General features: G+C 42.6%; 1 protein-coding gene across 1 annotated transcript; it reads right to left on the bottom strand.

Moving 5' to 3' along the window:
• Positions 1-14,781: 14,781 nt before the first annotated feature.
• LOC138366850 (uncharacterized) lies at positions 14,782-15,216 on the bottom strand. Its single transcript, XM_069328137.1, has one exon. It carries the CDS (start codon positions 15,214-15,216, stop codon positions 14,782-14,784), a length of 435 nt encoding a protein of 144 aa, XP_069184238.1.
• Positions 15,217-17,704: the final 2,488 nt, after the last annotated feature.

Genomic DNA, 17,704 nt, shown 5'->3' with positions numbered 1-17,704 from the left:
TGACAGCTGACTAACACACCCAGGTACCTATTTTACTGCTAGGTAACAGGAGCATAGGGTGAAAGAAACTCTGCCCATTGTTTCTCGCCGGCGCCCGGGATCGAACCCGGGACCAAAGGATCACAAGTCCAGCGTGCTGTCCGCTCAGCCGACCGGCTCCCTTAAGGAAGTTCATCCCAATACACAACTAATAGGTAAAAGGCGGAACCAGAAGCTAGAGCTCAATTCCCACAATCGTCGCTACCTAAGAACAGGTAGACAAGGTTGGAGCACAGATACAATCACCCAACTACACACAATATCAGCCTCGTCTGTCATCAACTCAATCACCTTCTTGATCACTGACTTGATGAAGAGGGTGCACGCACGCACGCACGCACGCACGCACGCACGCACGCACACACACACACACACACACACACACACACACACACACACACACACATACACACACACACACACACCACCCTCACCCACTCTTGAATACAACTAACAGTTTAAGAGTCGGCGCCCAGGAACTGAAGCGCGACTTTGCCATCCAAACAGCAGCAGCGTCCATCAGCCTGCGGGCGCAACATTCCCTCACAATCGCTCATAACATCCCTCACAATCGCTCATAACATTCCCCCACAATCGCTCATAACATTCCCCCACAATCGCTCATAACATTCCCTCACAATCGCTCACAACATTCCCTCACAATCGCTCATAACATTCCCTCACAATCGCTCATAACATTCCCTCACAATCGCTCATAACATCCATCACAATCGCTCATAACATTCCCCCACAATCGCTCATAACATCCCTCACAACCGCTCACAACATTCCCCCACAATCGCTCACAACATTCCCTCACAATCGCTCATAACATTCCCTCACAATCGCTCATAACATTCCCTCACAATCGCTCATAACATTCCCCCACAATCGCTCATAACATTCCCTCACAATCGCTCACAACATTCCCTCACAATCGCTCATAACATCCCTCACAATCACTCATAACATTCCTTCACAATCGCTCATAACATCCCTCACAATCACTCATAACATTCCTTCACAATCGCTCATAACATCCCTCACAATCACTCATAACATTCCCTCACAATCGCTCATAACATCCCTCACAATCGCTCATAACATTCCTTCACAATCGCTCATAACATTCCCTCACAATCGCTCATAACATTCCCTCACAATCGCTCATAACATTCCTTCACAATCGCTCATAACATCCCTCACAATCACTCATAACATTCCCTCACAATCGCTCATAACATCCCTCACAATCGCTCATAACATTCCCCCACAATCGCTCATAACATTCCCTCACAATCGCTCATAACATCCCTCACAACCAATTACTATTTGGGTGATATATAATGCACTCGTATAATGCATCATGGTATATAATCTTAGCGACTTCATGTCAGTGGTTCTATAATCTTGTCTAGGCCTATGTGCTTCTTCAGGTGACAGCCAGGCCTATCTTGAGGTTATCTTGAGATGATTTCGGGGCTTTAGTGTCCCCGCGGCCCGGTCCTCGACCAGGCCTCCACCCCCAGGAAGCAGCCCGTGACAGCTGACTAACTCCCAGGTACCTATTTACTGCTAGGTAACAGGGGCATTCAGGGTGAAAGAAACTTTGCCCATTTGCTTCTGCCTCGTGCGGGAATCGAACCCGCGCCACAGAATTACGAATCCTGCGCGCTATCCACCAGGCTACGAGGCCTAGGGTAATATTTTCAAGTTCTGTCGTTATCAGTAAAGACTGGAATTATTACATCAATTTGTGTAATTAGTTGCCTTGATTTGTCTACTTTCGTTACTTCTTTCTACTTTATTATGGTTACATTGTACGAGAGACGGGTTGACAAAGCTCATTTTAGACGGTGGTGGTGGAGGGTGGTGGTGGAGGGTGGTGGTGGTAGAGGGTGGTGGTGGTGGTGGTGGTGGTGGTGGTGGTGGTGGTGGTGGTGGTGAGGGTGGTAGTGGTGGTGGTGGTGGAAGAGGGTGGTGGTGGTGATGGTGGTGGTGATGGTGGTGGTGGTGGTGGTGGTGGTGGTGGTAGAGGGTGGTGGTGGTGGTGGTGGTGGTGGTGGTGGTGGTGGTGGTGGGTGGTGGTGGTGGTGGTGGTGGAGGGTGGTGGTGGTAGAGGGTGGTGGTGGTGGTGGTGGTGGTGGTGGAGGGTGGTGGTGGTAGAGGGTGGTGGTGGTGGTGATGGTGGTGGTGGAAGAGGGTGGTGGTGGTGATGGAGGTGGTGGTGATGGTGGTGGTGGTGGAAGAGGGTGGTGGTGGTGGGTGGTGGTGATGGTGGGTGGTGGTGGTGGTGGGTGGTGGTGGTGATGGGTGGTGGTTAGTGGGTGGTGGTGGTGATAGTGGTGATGGTGGTGGTGATGGTGGTGGTGATGGTGGTGGTGGTGGTGGTAGTGGTGAAAGTGGTAGAGGGTGGTGGTGGTGATGGTGGTGGTAGAGGGTGGTGGTGGTGGTAAGAGACTGGTATTTATTTATTCAATTAATTCTAACAGCACTGTTTGGCATTAATTAATCACAATCCACCAGCCATACAAACACCCAAGTATCAACCACACACAATCACCTAGCACCACAGCCAATCAACAAACACCACAAACATCACACTGACCCGTTATTGTGTTTTTGAAATACAAACAAACTCTGCATTCAACAACGACCCTTACGCCAATCCCAACTTACACAACTAATCATTAACCACACATTTATTCAGTAAGCTAATTTCTCCCCGAACCGCCCGTACTCATCTAGCAAATTAACCAACTAACCCGTAAGTAAAGCAGCCTTTAAACTTTCCTGATCCAATCATGCGGATAAACTAATTTATCTCCGTTGACAAAATAAGTTGGCATGATTGCTTATCTCTCTCGACAAGTTTCTGCAGTTCTTTGAATTCATCAATTTGCAGAGTTTCCGCTCGTTGCGCTCTCGTAGCTCCCTTAACTGTTGCCAATGTTAAGGTTCCGTTAACCATATACACTTACAATTCGATTAACTGTTGCACACGCAAGTTCCGTTAACTGTTGAATTTTCAAATTCAGTTAACTTGTTGAATTTTCAAATTCAGTTAACTTTTGAATTTTCAAATTGAGTTAACTGTTGAATTTTCAAATTCAGTTTACTGTTGAATTTTCAAGTTATGTTAAGTGCTGCTAGTTAAAAGTTTTCTTAACTGTTGCTTCTTAAAGCTTTCATATCTTTTCCACTCCGGAAAATATATACCAAATACTGTCCATCCATTTGGGCTGGACGGTAGAGCGACGGTCTCGCTTCATGCAGGTCGGTGTTCAATCCCCAACTGTCCAAGTGGTTGGGCACCATTCCTTCCCCCCGTCCCATCCCAAATCCTTATCCTGACCCCTTCCCAGTGCTATATAGCCGTAATGGCTTGGTGCTTTTCCCTTGATAATTCCCTTTCCATTCCACACACAAAATCTTCCCCAAATGTTCCACTCTCAAAGCCTCATCAATTGTTCAACTCCCAAAGCTTCCCTGATTGCTTCATTCTCAAATCTTTCCGACTGTATTACTCTGAATGATTCCTAAATTGTAGTGTAATAGTGGAACGCTGAGTAGTTCAAGTAGTTTACATCTCAAACTACATCTACATCTCGCGAGTAGTTTGAGACGGGGTCGAACCCTGGGCAGGGAGGATAGACTGAGCACCGATCTTTTAACTAGTCGTCTCTGTACACCCAGCAGTAAACAGATTTTGGGCTGTTGTTACAGGAGTGGGAAACATTGTAAACTTACTAACAGGAGTCATAAGTCCTCTTCTGTGCCACATCTGTGTAAACAAACACAACGCACAAACACAATATGACTCATTCATTAACTGATAAAAAAAATTTAGCATTTTGTTGAAAATTCAACAAGTTAGGTAAGCTTGAAAACTTACTCAACTACCACTCTCAAAGCTTGCCTAATTCTACCATTCTCAAATCTTGAATAATTCTACGACTCTTAAAGCTTAAGCTAACTCAACCACTCTCAAAGCTTGCCTAATTCTACCATTCTCAAATCTTGAATAATTCTACGACTCTTAAAGCTTAAGCTAACTTAACCACTCTCAAAGCTTGCCTAATTCTACCATTCTCAAATCTTGAATAATTCTACGACTCTTAAAGCTTAAGCTAACTCAACCACTCTCAAAGCTCTCCAACAATTTCACTCTCAAGGCTCCTCAAACTACATCACTGAGAGTTCTCTCAACTTTAACCACCTTCAGAGCTCACTCAATCCATCAACTTTCTAAGTTTTCCAGCATGACAACTCCAAGTCCAGCTAAGTTGAATCATTAATAACTAACGCAGTTGCTTGCGTGGAAAATTAACTTTCCCAACAGCCAAATACAGTCTATAATAATTGCCTTTGTAACGAATGTTATATTATAATTATTATTTTTATTATTATTATTATTATTTTTATTATAATTATTATTATTATTATTATTACTATTATTGCTCCACATATTTTTTATTCTTTACTTAACACGCATTTGTTATTAGTTTTATGTTTTATTTTTTCGTTAATATTTAATAATGTTTGTTTCCAGGAAGAAACACCGGGGCTGTGTGTTGAAGTTAATCATGAACTACGGCGCTGCGAATAAAAGGAATTCCAGAAATGGTCTCCGTAAGTTAAGTCAGAGGGTTTATTATTGTGAGGGGAAGGAGGGGGAGCTAGTAAAGTATGAAGGGGAAAGGGAGGGAGAGGTGGGGTTCTTGGGTGGATTGTTGCGTGGGTTGGGTGGATAGTGTGTGTGTGTGTGTGTGTGTTGGTGGGTGGCTTACTGGTGTGGACTGCGTGACTTAAACGGATTGAGTGGGTTGTTTACCTATGCCATTACAATGGTCATGTATGTGCCTGACATTTTGTCTAAGTAAGACTTGACCTTAAATGTCTCGTTCAGTCTCATGACGCTACGGGCTCACCATAGCCCGTGCTACTTGGAACTTTTTATTCCAGGTAGCAAATCTTTAACAACAACAACAACAGTTTCATGTCTTAGATAACAAACTGTGACTCAGAAGAAATTAAGGGAATGGATGGCTTCCCTACAATTTATTGATGAATTGCACTGAGAATGATGAATGCAAACACGCTAATAATGTCTAAATAAACACGTGTTACAAATACAACCCAAATATAAAATAAAATACTAAAGGCAAAATTCTATAAAGATGAAAGTGTTTACTTAAAAAGTACATATGGCTTCCTTAAATTTTTGTGACCTGTTTTGTGACCGTCTTCACTGTTGAAAAAAACAGTGAAGAAATATATAAAAAACATTGAGAAAATTCGTGTTAGAATTATTAATCTTACTTTTTCGGTCATATTTAATAATATATGTCTACAGGAAAGACTGCTACCAAAATATACTAATATATATATATATATATATATATATATATATATATATATATATATATATATATATATATATATATATATATATATATATATATATATACCTGGACATTTAAAAATATAGGAAATGACGACCTTTCTGTCCATCTTAGACCATTATGATGTGTGAAGAAAATAATGATTGATGTAGACTACGCCACCCAAGAGGTGGCACGGGCACGAATAGCCCGTAAGATATAGTGAAGAAAGCCAATATATAAAACAAGAATGTGAGGTGAAGGGCAAGGAGGAGGAGGAGAGGGTTGGGTGTCAGATTTTCAGCCCGGTTATTGTGACTTATTCTGCCTGTCTGTACACTGAAAGAATACTTTGAAATATTAAATAAAACGCCTGCAGAAAATTTAAGTGCAAGTCAAACAGCACTTGGCGTCGAGGCAGCCTATGAAACCACCAGCACTGTTTTATTTACATGTTTGTGAGAGTTAAATAGACATGAACAGGTTTAACTTGTGTGATATATTGAGTGAACACACCATTCTTCACGAGAAGGGGGGGGGGAGGGGGGAGGGGGAGGGGGGAGGGGGGATGGGGGATGGGGGATGGGGGATGGGGGAGGGGGGAGGGGGATGTATTAGTAACTGCCCACTTCCTGTCCTTGACGGAACTAGAGAGGGAGAATAACAGGGAGGAAGAGAACGGGAAGGACCAAAGAGATAGAGGAAAAAGAGAAGAAGAGAAAGGAAAAAGTGGAGAAAAAATGGGACAAAAGTAAAAAGATGAAACAAAAGCGAAAGGTGAGGAGGAAATAAAGAGGGGGGAATAATTCATAGTTGAGAGATGAGGGGGGGCAAGGTGGGGGAAGGAGGGAGAGGGGGGGGATGAGGGGAATGTGTAATTATGGTATGAAAAGTGAAGGTGCGAGTTGAAATGGAAGGGAGAGAGGCGCCCGCATGTCCTTAAATAATAACTAGGACAGGAATTTCCACTTAGCAGGTAACAGGCGGCGGATGTCAGTTCTGTGAATGTTGCAGACGACATCTTACGATCTGACCCCACGATAACATCCCAGCTGACCAAATGATAACATCCCAGCTGACCCCATGATAACATCCGAGCTGACCCCACGATAACATCCCAGCTGGCCCCACGATAACATCCCAGCTGACCAAATGATAACATCCCAGCTGACCCCATGATAACATCTCAGCTGACCCCGTGATAACATCCCAGCTGACCCCTCGATAACATCTCAGCTGACCCCACGATAACATCCAGCTGACCCCATGATAACATCCCAGCGATAAGCAGGAGCTCTGACCCCATGATAACATCCCAGCGATAAGCAGGAGCTCTGACCCCACGATAACATCCCAGCGATATGCACCAGGTCAGACTCCATGATAACATCCTAGCGAAAAAAATATTTAATTTATCGATAATATTCATAAAGATAAGTAACCTAACGACACACCCATATAAAATTACGATACGTACATAAAAAATTACGATACGTACATATGAAATTACGATACGTTCATATAAAAATACGATACGTCCATATAAAATTACGATACGTCCATATAAAATTACGATACATACATAAAAAATTAAGATACGTCCATATAAAATTACGATACGTACATATGAAATTACGATACGTATATATAAAATCACATGAGATACAGTCCATCATAGTTTGTGTAATGACCCGTCATTCCATCAGGTGACGCCTGGTTCTAAAATATTCGAGCCTTCGCCCTCGCCACTGGACCGGAGTTCAAATCTCTTGAGATCTAAGTAACTGAAATGTTATTTTTCATTTCATTATGAATTATATGAAAAAAATGATGACAACTGAAGTCTGAATTGCAATCATCAAGACGTTTCGAACACAACGTGTTCAGCTTCAGTTCTAGAACACAGAGAGAACTGCCTATTGGAGAGAACTGTTGAGATTTCGAGGATCAATGTCCCCGCGGCCCGGTCTCCGACAGGCCTCCTAGTTGCTGGTCGAGATTGATTGATTGATGAAGGTTAAGTCACCCAAGAGGTGGCACGGGCGTGAATAGCCCATAAGTGGTAGATTTTTTGAAGTGAATGCTATCTTTGGTCGTAAAAGGTTGCTAGTCTGATCAACCAGGCTGTTCGATGCGGCTACTAGCAGCCTGGCATACGAGTCACAGCCTGATTGATCAGGTTAATCATCACAAATGAAGACTCGCAATCAAGAAAGCCACTCTGAATAGGGTTACACTTATTACAAAGAGATAATGCAATGACAATTACATGTCGACAAATAACAAAAACACATAAAATTCTATTTATATAGTTGATTAAACAAGTAATTTAGTTGATTATATAGTTGATTGGGAGCCGGTCGGCCGAGCGGACAGCACACTGGACTTGTGATCCTGTGGTCCCGGGTTCGATCCCGGGCGCCGGCGAGAAACAATGGGCAGAGTTTCTTTCACCCTATGCCCCTGTTACCTAACAGTAAAATAGGTACCTGGGTGTTAGTCAGCTGTCACGGGCTGCTTCCTGGGGGTGGAGGCCTGGTCGAGGACCGGGCCGCGGGGACACTAAAGCCCCGAAATCATCTCAAGATAACCTCATATATTTGACGTATATTTACTAATATTATTAACCTCATACTCATACTATATTATTAACCTCATACAAGATATTTGACGTATATTTAACGAAGACCGTAAATACTGATTCTAAATTACAATTATAAACTAAAGTCATTTAGAAATTTATACAAACGCATAAAAGAATTATTTAAAAAGCTTGATTATCAATTATATACAGTGAAAAAAAAGCAAATGTTGGAAAAAATTAATACCAATATTATACTCAATAGTTAAAACAAACAAAAATAAATAAAAAACAAAGACATTATTTAAGAAAATACCAGAAACTCAAAAGGGAAACTCGAAAAAAACAATAAAGTTTTCACGAAACATAAATAAAAAGAAAACTAAAACATTAATAAAGTTTACATTATTCAACAGAGGCATGAATATATATAAAGATATATATATATATATATATATATATATATATATATATATATATATATATATATATATATAAATAAGTATAAGATATATATATATAAAGATTCCATTATACACAAATCAGACCGGCCACTCATGGACTAATCCAAGATTTTAACAGTGGACTTCTGGAAAGGAAAATTCGTTTCATAACAATGATTCCTGATTTCGGAGAATATTGGCTTAGATAATGGTAAGTAGTAGTTGTTTAAGATTCGCTACTTGGAACAAAAATTCCAAGTAGCACGGGCTATGGTGAGCCCGTAGTGTAATCAAATGGTAAGCCAGTCCCTAAAGACATCCCATTGTGCTCTAGAATTCTAGTTCTAATTCTATATCCAGAATTCTAGAATCTATTTTAGAATCCAGAATTCTAATTTTAGTCCTTAAAGACTTAAGGTTATGCCTTTATCTCTAGAATTCTGTCTCTATTCTGAATTCAAAATACTGAATTCTGAGCACAAAATAACTTTGTGCTCTTGAATTCTAATTTTAAAGTCAACTTGATTTTGAATCCTTCATTTTCTGTCAACTTCTAATGGATAGAACAGAAAAATGGTAACGATATATTTCAAATCCCTTTTTACCCCAGTGATCTCACGAGGACAAAACTTATTATTAAAGAAATTCCTTATGAATATCAGGTAAACACGGGTTATCATTACTGGAAAACAATTTCAATAAGAAATTATTTTCTTCATCAATATGAGACGATGTGAAATATGGTTCCACTTTGATCAAGAAATTAATACTATACCTCATAACATTATAATCGAAGACAATACCTCACAACACTACAACCAAAGACAATACCTCATCTTCTTGAAATTATCTTGAGATGATTTCGGGGCTTTAGTGTCCCCGCGGCCCGGTCCTCAACCAGGCCTCCACCCCCAGGAAGCAGCCCGTGACAGCTGACTAACTCCCGGGTACCTATTTACTGCTAGGTAACAGGGGCATTCAGGGTGAAGAAACTTTGCCCTTTGTTTCTGCCTCGTGCGGGAATCGAACCCCCGCCACAGAATTACGAGACCTGCGCGCTATCCACCAGGCTACGAGGCCCCTCATAACACCATAACCAAAAAACAGAGCACCAGAATACAATTATAACACGAGACAATCAATCAAAGATCTGAAAAAGAAAGATGTAATCACTAGTCAGTTACATCAAGCTAATCCGGAACTTCACAGTTATAATCGGAGATAATATATTACGCTTCACTCATAATCAAAAAAATCCATCAGAGACTTGTTATAAAGGGGATGAATCCATTATAACCCAGACCAGGCCAACGCCACCACGCTAAAACTGGGGCGTCATTATCGTCTAAATCAAGGGAGGGGGAAAAGAGAGAGAGAGAGAGAGAGAGAGAGAGAGAGAGAGAGAGAGAGAGAGAGAGAGAGAGAGAGAGAGAGAGAGAGAGAGAGAGAGAGAGAGAGAGAGAGAGAGGGGGGGAGAGAGGGAGAGAGAGAGAGAGAGAGAGAGAGAGAGAGAGAGAGAGAGAGAGAGAGAGAGAGAGAGAGAGAGAGAGAGAGAGAGAGAGAGAGAGAGAGAGAGAGAGAGAGGGAGAGAGAGAGAGAGAGAGAGAGAGAGAGAGAGAGAGAGAGAGAGAGAGAGAGAGAGAGAGAGAGAGAGAGAGAGAGAGAGAGAGAGACAGAGAGACAGAGAGAGAGAGAGAGAGAGAGAGAGAGAGAGAGAGAGAGAGAGAGAGAGAGAGAGAGAGAGAGAGAGAGAGAGAGAGAGAGGGAGAGAGGAGGGAGAGAGAGAGAGAGAGAGAGAGAGAGAGAGAGAGAGAGAGAGAGAGAGAGAGAGAGAGAGAGAGAGAGAGAGAGAGAGAGAGAGAGAGAGACAGAGACAGAGACAGAGACAGAGAGAGAGACAGACAGAGAGAGACAGAGACAGAGACCATACACCTGAAACACCAGGAAAGAGAGAGTCAACATGTGCCCCAGGGACTGTGCAGGAAACACCTGACCCCGGAAGCCAAGTGTGTAACACACACACACACCTGCCCTCTCCCACACCATCTGTCCCCCTCACATAATACACCATATTTCCAACGGAATTAAACACCCGTTTAAATTGAGATGGGCTCCACATGGCAACGTCGCGTCCACCTGTACCACTCCGTAAAAAAAGCAACTGTTTCGTCTATCCAGAGACATTCCAACCCGGACAACCCACCTAACCTATCGAGGCCGATGCATAGAAAACGTCAATATTGCGATAATTTAATTTTTTACTACAACATCACATTTTTAACGAGTGTTCAATTTTGTTAAATTAATTAAAAATAACTAATTACAATAAATAAACTCAACCAGCTGAGTTTAAAAGCACACACGCACTTGTTTTCTATTCAATGATGCAATAATTAACTATGCTCATGAAATTTGAAAGTGTCTATATAATAGGAACATATGAATAGATAAACATACACAATAGATCTCAGAACAATTGACGCAAATTGAAAAAAATATTGATTCAGATTGCCCTGGGTAAATACTGGTTTGGAAACAGGGTCGTTGATTTATGGAACAAATTACCGGGTAACATAATAAACAATCCCTCAATGGAATGTTTCAAGCGAAGGTTAGAAATACATGGATGAGTTTGGTGTAAATAGGAGCAGCCTCGTATGACACAATTGGGCTTCAGCAATAGCCTCTATTCTACTGTCCTTATTAGCTCTAAGATCTAGCTCTAGATCTAAGTAACTGAAATGTTATTTTTCATTTTATTATAAATTATAGGAAAAAATGATGACGACTGAAGTCTGAATTGCAATCATCAAGACGTTTCGAACACAATGATGAATATATAGAAACAAATTAAATATTATAAAATTTTCTATTACTTCTATCACGTGTAAATATATGACGAGACCTACTTGTATTATAGAGACTAATCTATTGGCAAATGTACGAATAGTTTATTATCAAAATTGAGTTTGTACTTAGGATATATGAGTACAGGATTGCCTTTTGCTGCCTATGATACGTTACTATAATACATATGCAGGCGATGAGTCACAATAACGTGGCTGAAGTATGTTGACCAGACCACACACTAGAAGGTGAAGGGACGACGACGTTTCGGTCCGTCCTGGACCATTCTCAAGTCGACTTGAGAACGGTAAAGGACGGACCGAAACGTCGTCGTCCCTTCAACTTCTAGTGTGTGGTCTGGTTACTATACATCATTATTCCTGTAATAAATATTACCATTGTTAAGTGCAAATATATAATGTTTTTATATTTTACAGGAAACGGTTTTCATTCATGCAAAATGTTTTGAAGATAATTTTAAATTAATAATTAATTCTAAGTATGCCTATTTTATCGTTGGTGTTTGTGAGACGTAATATAATGAGTCTACGTCAGCGTTGTGTGACGTAATATACTGCGTCTACGTCAGCGTTGTGTGACGTAATATAATGCGTCTACGTCAGCGTTGTGACGTAATATACTGCGTCTACGTCAGCGTTGTGACGTAATATACAGCGTCTACGTCAGCGTTGTGTGACGTAATATACTGCGTCTACGTCACCGTTGTGTGACGTAATATACAGCGTCTACGTCAGCGTCGTGACGTAATATACTGCGTCTACGTCAGCGTTGTGACGTAGTATACTTCCCTCCTTTTAATTATACACTTTTGCAACACTTTTTGTTTAGTTAATTATATCTCAGAATTCTTATCATTAATTATGGCATATTTTTCACTATCATGCTTAAGACGAACTTGATTTATAACCCCTGATATATGTATAAGTATGTACATAATTATGTATATACATAATGTATATGACATTTTAAGTTACTATAATGTATAAACAACAAATATAAATGTAAATTCTAGTACACATATGTATAAAAGCGATCAATTAATCAATATCAAGATTACCATGATTAATCAACCTGTTTTCATGTTAACACCTTAAAACTTTCTCATGCCGTATTTCATGGCTTCGGCCGCATCGTGGGTCAATAGGTGTTATTATTTTATGCAAGTGATATCGTCATAATGTTCCGGGATATCCGATATCTTGTAAGGCGAGGCACTTCTAAGCGAGAACGTAGTACCACCCAGATGCCTGGAGTCTTGAAACCCTTGATTGATTACCCCTGAACGAGGAGGAAGGGGCTCCATCGCAATCCCTGGTGTTGAGGTCCGCTCTCGATCTGTACGGATACTTGTCACACTGCTCACAAGACGGTTTGCGAAAGTTTGATCCTATCAAGACCTTACGCGATCCAACCCGACCCAATCTAACCTAAGGAAATATAACCTAACCCAAACCAATCTAACATCATCTAACCCAACATAAGTCAACACTGCCTAACTTAGCGATAGTATATGGTTTCGACAATCAGAAAACAAGCTTAGTCGAACAGTATTGTGTACGATTTGACCCCATCTGTACTATGTCCGCATTGGTACCCAAATCCCTAGTGACAAAGTACTCTTATCTGTAGGATACAGTCACGCATATTCTTCACTGCTGTAACGGGACTCCTCTAACCTCAGGATTTATAGTGTGACTTCTTTCGCTCGTTCTTCCAGGAGGGGAGAGGAGGAAGGGGAGGTAAGGGTGTTTGATTCTCTTACCCACATTGGCCTATTGTGTTATTAGTTTTCGATTCTATTAGTCATATGATCTGCCACTGGGTGTGTGGTGTTAAAGGTGGTCGACTCTCCCCTAAACAACCTTAATTGTCACTCTCAGTACCCTCCACCTCTTATAGGAAGCATCTAACCCTCTTCTGAAAATAATCTCCTCTCAATACACAACCGACTCCTCTCAAAATACACCCACTGCATTCACAATAACCCCGAACTTCTCACAACATCTCATCTTTATCACAACACCACCTTCTTTCTCAACACACACACCAGCTCTCTCAAAAATCCCCCCCCATCCCCACCTCTCTCAATATACACCCTACCTGTCTCAGAACAGGAGGCCTAGTCAGAGACCGGGCCAAGGAGGCATTAATTTGCGGAACCAACAACAGGTAGACGCTCTCAAAAACCCCACCTCTTTCAGCCCTTTTCAAAACGCCCTTAACCATCTAACCCCCCCCCCTCCACCTAACAACACCCCCTAGTCCCTCAAACCCCCCCTACTCTGAGCCCCACCCATCTCAACCCCTACCGGTCTGGGTACAAAGAGAATGACATTTCATCAGTATTCCACAACAGAATTAAACTGAGGGTTGAGCAAAAGCAACTACCTATAATTCTAACATTGCTAACACCAATTACCAAGCCAATTATCATAATTAGCATTTATAACTGATCATTACGTACCAAATGCAGTTTGTCACTTAATTATCCAAAATTGTTCTTTAGCTGCACATTTAGATAATTGGGTCACGTGATTCAAATGTAATGCTTACATAAGTTTAAGTAAGTTTACTTAATAAGTTTACTTCTTAATCTGGTGTGGTTTTGCTAATTATGGGAAATGTGCATCTTTATATTGTTTTAATTCACTTTTTTAAAGTAATAATTGTAAATAGACTTTGCAGTCTCCGTGGTGTAGTGGTAAGACACTCGCCTGGCGTTCCGCGAGCGCTATGTCATGGGTTCGTATCCTGGCCGGGGAGGATTTACTGGGCGCAATTCCTTAACTGTAGCCTCTGTTTAACGCAACAGTAAAATGTGTACTTGGATGAAAAAACGATTCTTCGCGGCAGGGGATCGTATTCCAGGGACCATAGGATTAAGGACTTGCCCGAAACGCTACGCGTACTAGTGGCTGTACAAGAATGTAACAACTCTTGTATATATCTCAAAAAAAAAAAAAAAAAAAAAAAAAAAAAAAATACTAATAGGGAGCCGGTCAGCCGAGCGGACAGCACACTGGACTTGTGATCCTGTGGTCCCGGGTTCGATCCCGGGCGCCGGCGAGAAACAATAGGCAGAGTTTCTTTCACCCTATGCCCCTGTTACCTAGCAGTAAAATAGGTACCTAGGTGTTAGTCAGCTGTCATGGGCTGCTTCCTGGGGGTGGAGGCCTGGTCGAGGACCGGGCCGCGGGGACACTAAAGCCCCGAAATCATCTCAAGATAACCTCTCACAGCACAGCATTTTTGATGCAATTAACCACACCGTCAAAATTTCGGTGTTCAAGAAAAAATTCAAAGCATGGTGATACTGACGCTACCTATATTGATGTCGACCAGGAGGCCTGGTCGACGACCGGGCCGCGGGGACACTAAGCCCCGGAAGCACCTCAAGGTTACCTCGGGTTAATGAACATTACGCCTCAATACCTTACGGTGGTTGCCGGGTTTCGAACGCTTCTAGTTAGGCACAATCACTAGAATTTCGACGTTCGTTCTGTAGTGAGAACGAGCAGCGTATATTAGCAGCTCTCAGCTTAGTACTAGGATCAGCAGCTCTCAGCTTAGTACTAGGATCAGCAGCTCTCAGCTTAGTACTAGGATCAGCAGCTCTCAGCTTAGTACTAGGATCAGCAGCTCTCAGCTTAGTACTAGGATCAGCAGCTCTCAGCTTAGTACTAAGATCAGCAGCTCTCAGCTTAGTACTAGGATCAGCAGCACTCAGCTTAGTACTAGGATCAGCAGCTCTCAGCTTAGTGCTAGGATCAGCAGCTCTCAGCTTAGTACTAAGATCAGCAGCTCTCAGCTTAGTACTAAGATCAGCAGCTCTCAGCTTAGTACTAAGATCAGCTGCTCTCAGCTTAGTACTAAGAACAGCACACTCTCGGTGCTGTGCCATTTTGATGTCAGTAAAATCATTACGCGTATAAATCTTTCCCTATTGTGACCAAAGGCGTAATATACGGAGTCTAAATGGCACGCTTAGGAATGTAAGACGCAGAAACCACAGAACCTTTTCAAAACAAAGGTGATTTATATATAATATATATATTATATATAAATCATATGATTTTTTATCTATATATAATATATATATATATATATATATATATATATATAAAACATTTCCTAATAGTGCTATAGAGTCATTATCTAATGACTCTATAGCACTTGCAAGGGATATGAGGACAAGGAGTTGGGATACGAGGACGATGAGCTGGGATATGAGGACAAGGAGCTGGGATATGAGGACAAGGAGTTGGGATACGAGGACGATGAGCTGGGATACGAGGACAAGGAGCTGGGATATGAGGACAAGGAGCTGGGATATGAGGACAAGGAGGAGGGACACGAGGACAAGGAACTGGTATACGTAGAAAATGAGGCGGGATAAACTGGAGGGAAGGAACGGTGACCGGTAAGAAGAGAGAGGCTCAAGGAACAAGGACAAAGCCCAAAGACAAACAAATTTTCAGGATCTCTGTTTCTGGTTCAGAACCCAAGAATAAAATATTTGGCAGCAGTGCAAGTCCTTGTTTCCTTTTTTTGTACTTGCAGGATCGAGCTCTTGAACCCCGCCTTTCTAAATGTCGGTTGTCTAATGTACGTAATATGTAAGCATAGAATTACAAACTCTTATGTGCCCTCGGGATTCGAAACCAAGCCGAATTTAGTGGTACCCTGACCACTAAACCAGATGATCGATGGTGCAGAGTACCAGCGTTGATGATGAGGTGCCCCGTGGCGACCTGGGTTCGAGTCCTGAGGGGCCATAAGCGTTTATGTGATATATGTGTATATAAACTTCGAGCATCTTTTCCCAGGATAAAAATATCATCAAGTGGCTCATGGCACAACACTATATTAGAGCGTCTCCCTGTTCGTCCTGACTTAAAAAATAACGAAACGTAACATATAATGTCCTCATTAAATATAACTGACTCTGGCTATGTGACCCCCATTACCTAACTCCCGATACCAGAGCCTCGTTACCTGGTTCTCTCCTCTTCCCCTCTCGTTAGCTGCCCTCGTATTTTCCAAGCTCTTGTTATCTCCACTCGTATTTCCTGCCAACAGCCTCCCCCCCCCTCTGCCTACCCCGGCACTGACCGCTTCACGCACCTCGCCTCCATAACACCTAAGGTGGCACTGGTGTGGCACCCGAGGTGGCCCTGTGTGGCACCAGAGGTGGCACTGTGTGGCACCAGAGGTGGCCCTGTGTGGCACCAGAGGTGGCCCTGTGTGGCACCAGAGGTGGCCCTGTGTGGCACCAGAGGTGGCACTGTGTGGCACCAGAGGTGGCCCTGTGTGGCACCAGAGGTGGCCCTGTGTGGCACCAGAGGTGGCCCTGTGTGGCACCAGAGGTGGCACTGTGGCACCAGAGGTGGCCCTGTGTGGCACCAGAGGTGGCCCTGTGTGGCACCAGAGGTGGCACTGTGGCACCAGAGGTGGCCCTGTGTGGCACCCGAGGTGGCCCTGTGTGGCAACCGAGGTGGCCCTGTGTGGCACCAGAGGTGGCCCTGTGTGGCACCAGAGGTGGCCCTGTGTGGCACCAGAGGTGGCACCCGAGGTGGCCCTGTGTGGCACCAGAGGTGGCCCTGTGTGGCACCAGAGGTGGCACCCGAGGTGGCCCTGTGTGGCAACAGAGGTGACACTGTGTGGCACCCGAGGTGGCACTGGTGTGGCACTGGAAATTATGGGATTATGTGGAGAGGAGAGAGAGAGAGAGAGAGAGAGGGAGAGAGAGAGAGAGAAAGAGAGAGAGAGAGAGAGAGAGAGAGAGAGAGAGAGAGAGAGAGAGAGAGAGAGAGAGAGAGAGAGAGAGAGAGAGAGAGAGAGAGAGAGAGAAAGAGAGAGAGAGAGAGAGAGAGAGAGAGAGAGAGAGAGAGAGAGAGAGAGAGAGAGAGAGAGAGAGAGAGAGAGAGAGAACTGTATAAAACATTATGTACAATTAATACACAATCCCGTTGATAAAATATGACATTAAATTATATTCAGATCTAAAAATTAGTAATATGCGTCACCCTTAGCAGTAAAACAAAACTATTAATTAACTCGAACGACAAAAAAACACCGTTTAAAAATGCCATCTTTGGGACAAGACATTATTCCTGTCCATAAGAATTGTGTCTATATGGACCAAGTCTAAACGGAGCGCGTCTGTTCTCATGATTTGCGTCATGCGTCAAATTTCTAACCAGAAGAGTTTGAACTTAGACCGCCCAACTAGTCTATCTAAGCTCGTGCTCACTAATACCGTCAATATTACGGGATTTTAATTTCATTAAACCACAGGAATTCTGACGATGGGGTCGAAAGTGTTGCAACAGTAGTTTAATAAGGACAGGGCTGGGTCGGTCGGACAGAATAATCTGTCCAAGAGAGCC

Source organism: Procambarus clarkii, chromosome 20 (assembly GCF_040958095.1).
Source record: "Procambarus clarkii isolate CNS0578487 chromosome 20, FALCON_Pclarkii_2.0, whole genome shotgun sequence".
In the NCBI taxonomy this organism is placed as follows: Eukaryota; Metazoa; Arthropoda; class Malacostraca; order Decapoda; family Cambaridae; genus Procambarus; species Procambarus clarkii.
This window is presented reverse-complemented; position numbering and strand designations above follow the sequence as displayed.

Excerpts from the sequence above, each read along its gene's own strand:
- LOC138366850 (XM_069328137.1), bottom strand. The coding sequence starts at position 15,216 with ATGGCACAGCACCGAGAGTGTGCTGTTCTTAGTACTAAGCTGAGAGCA.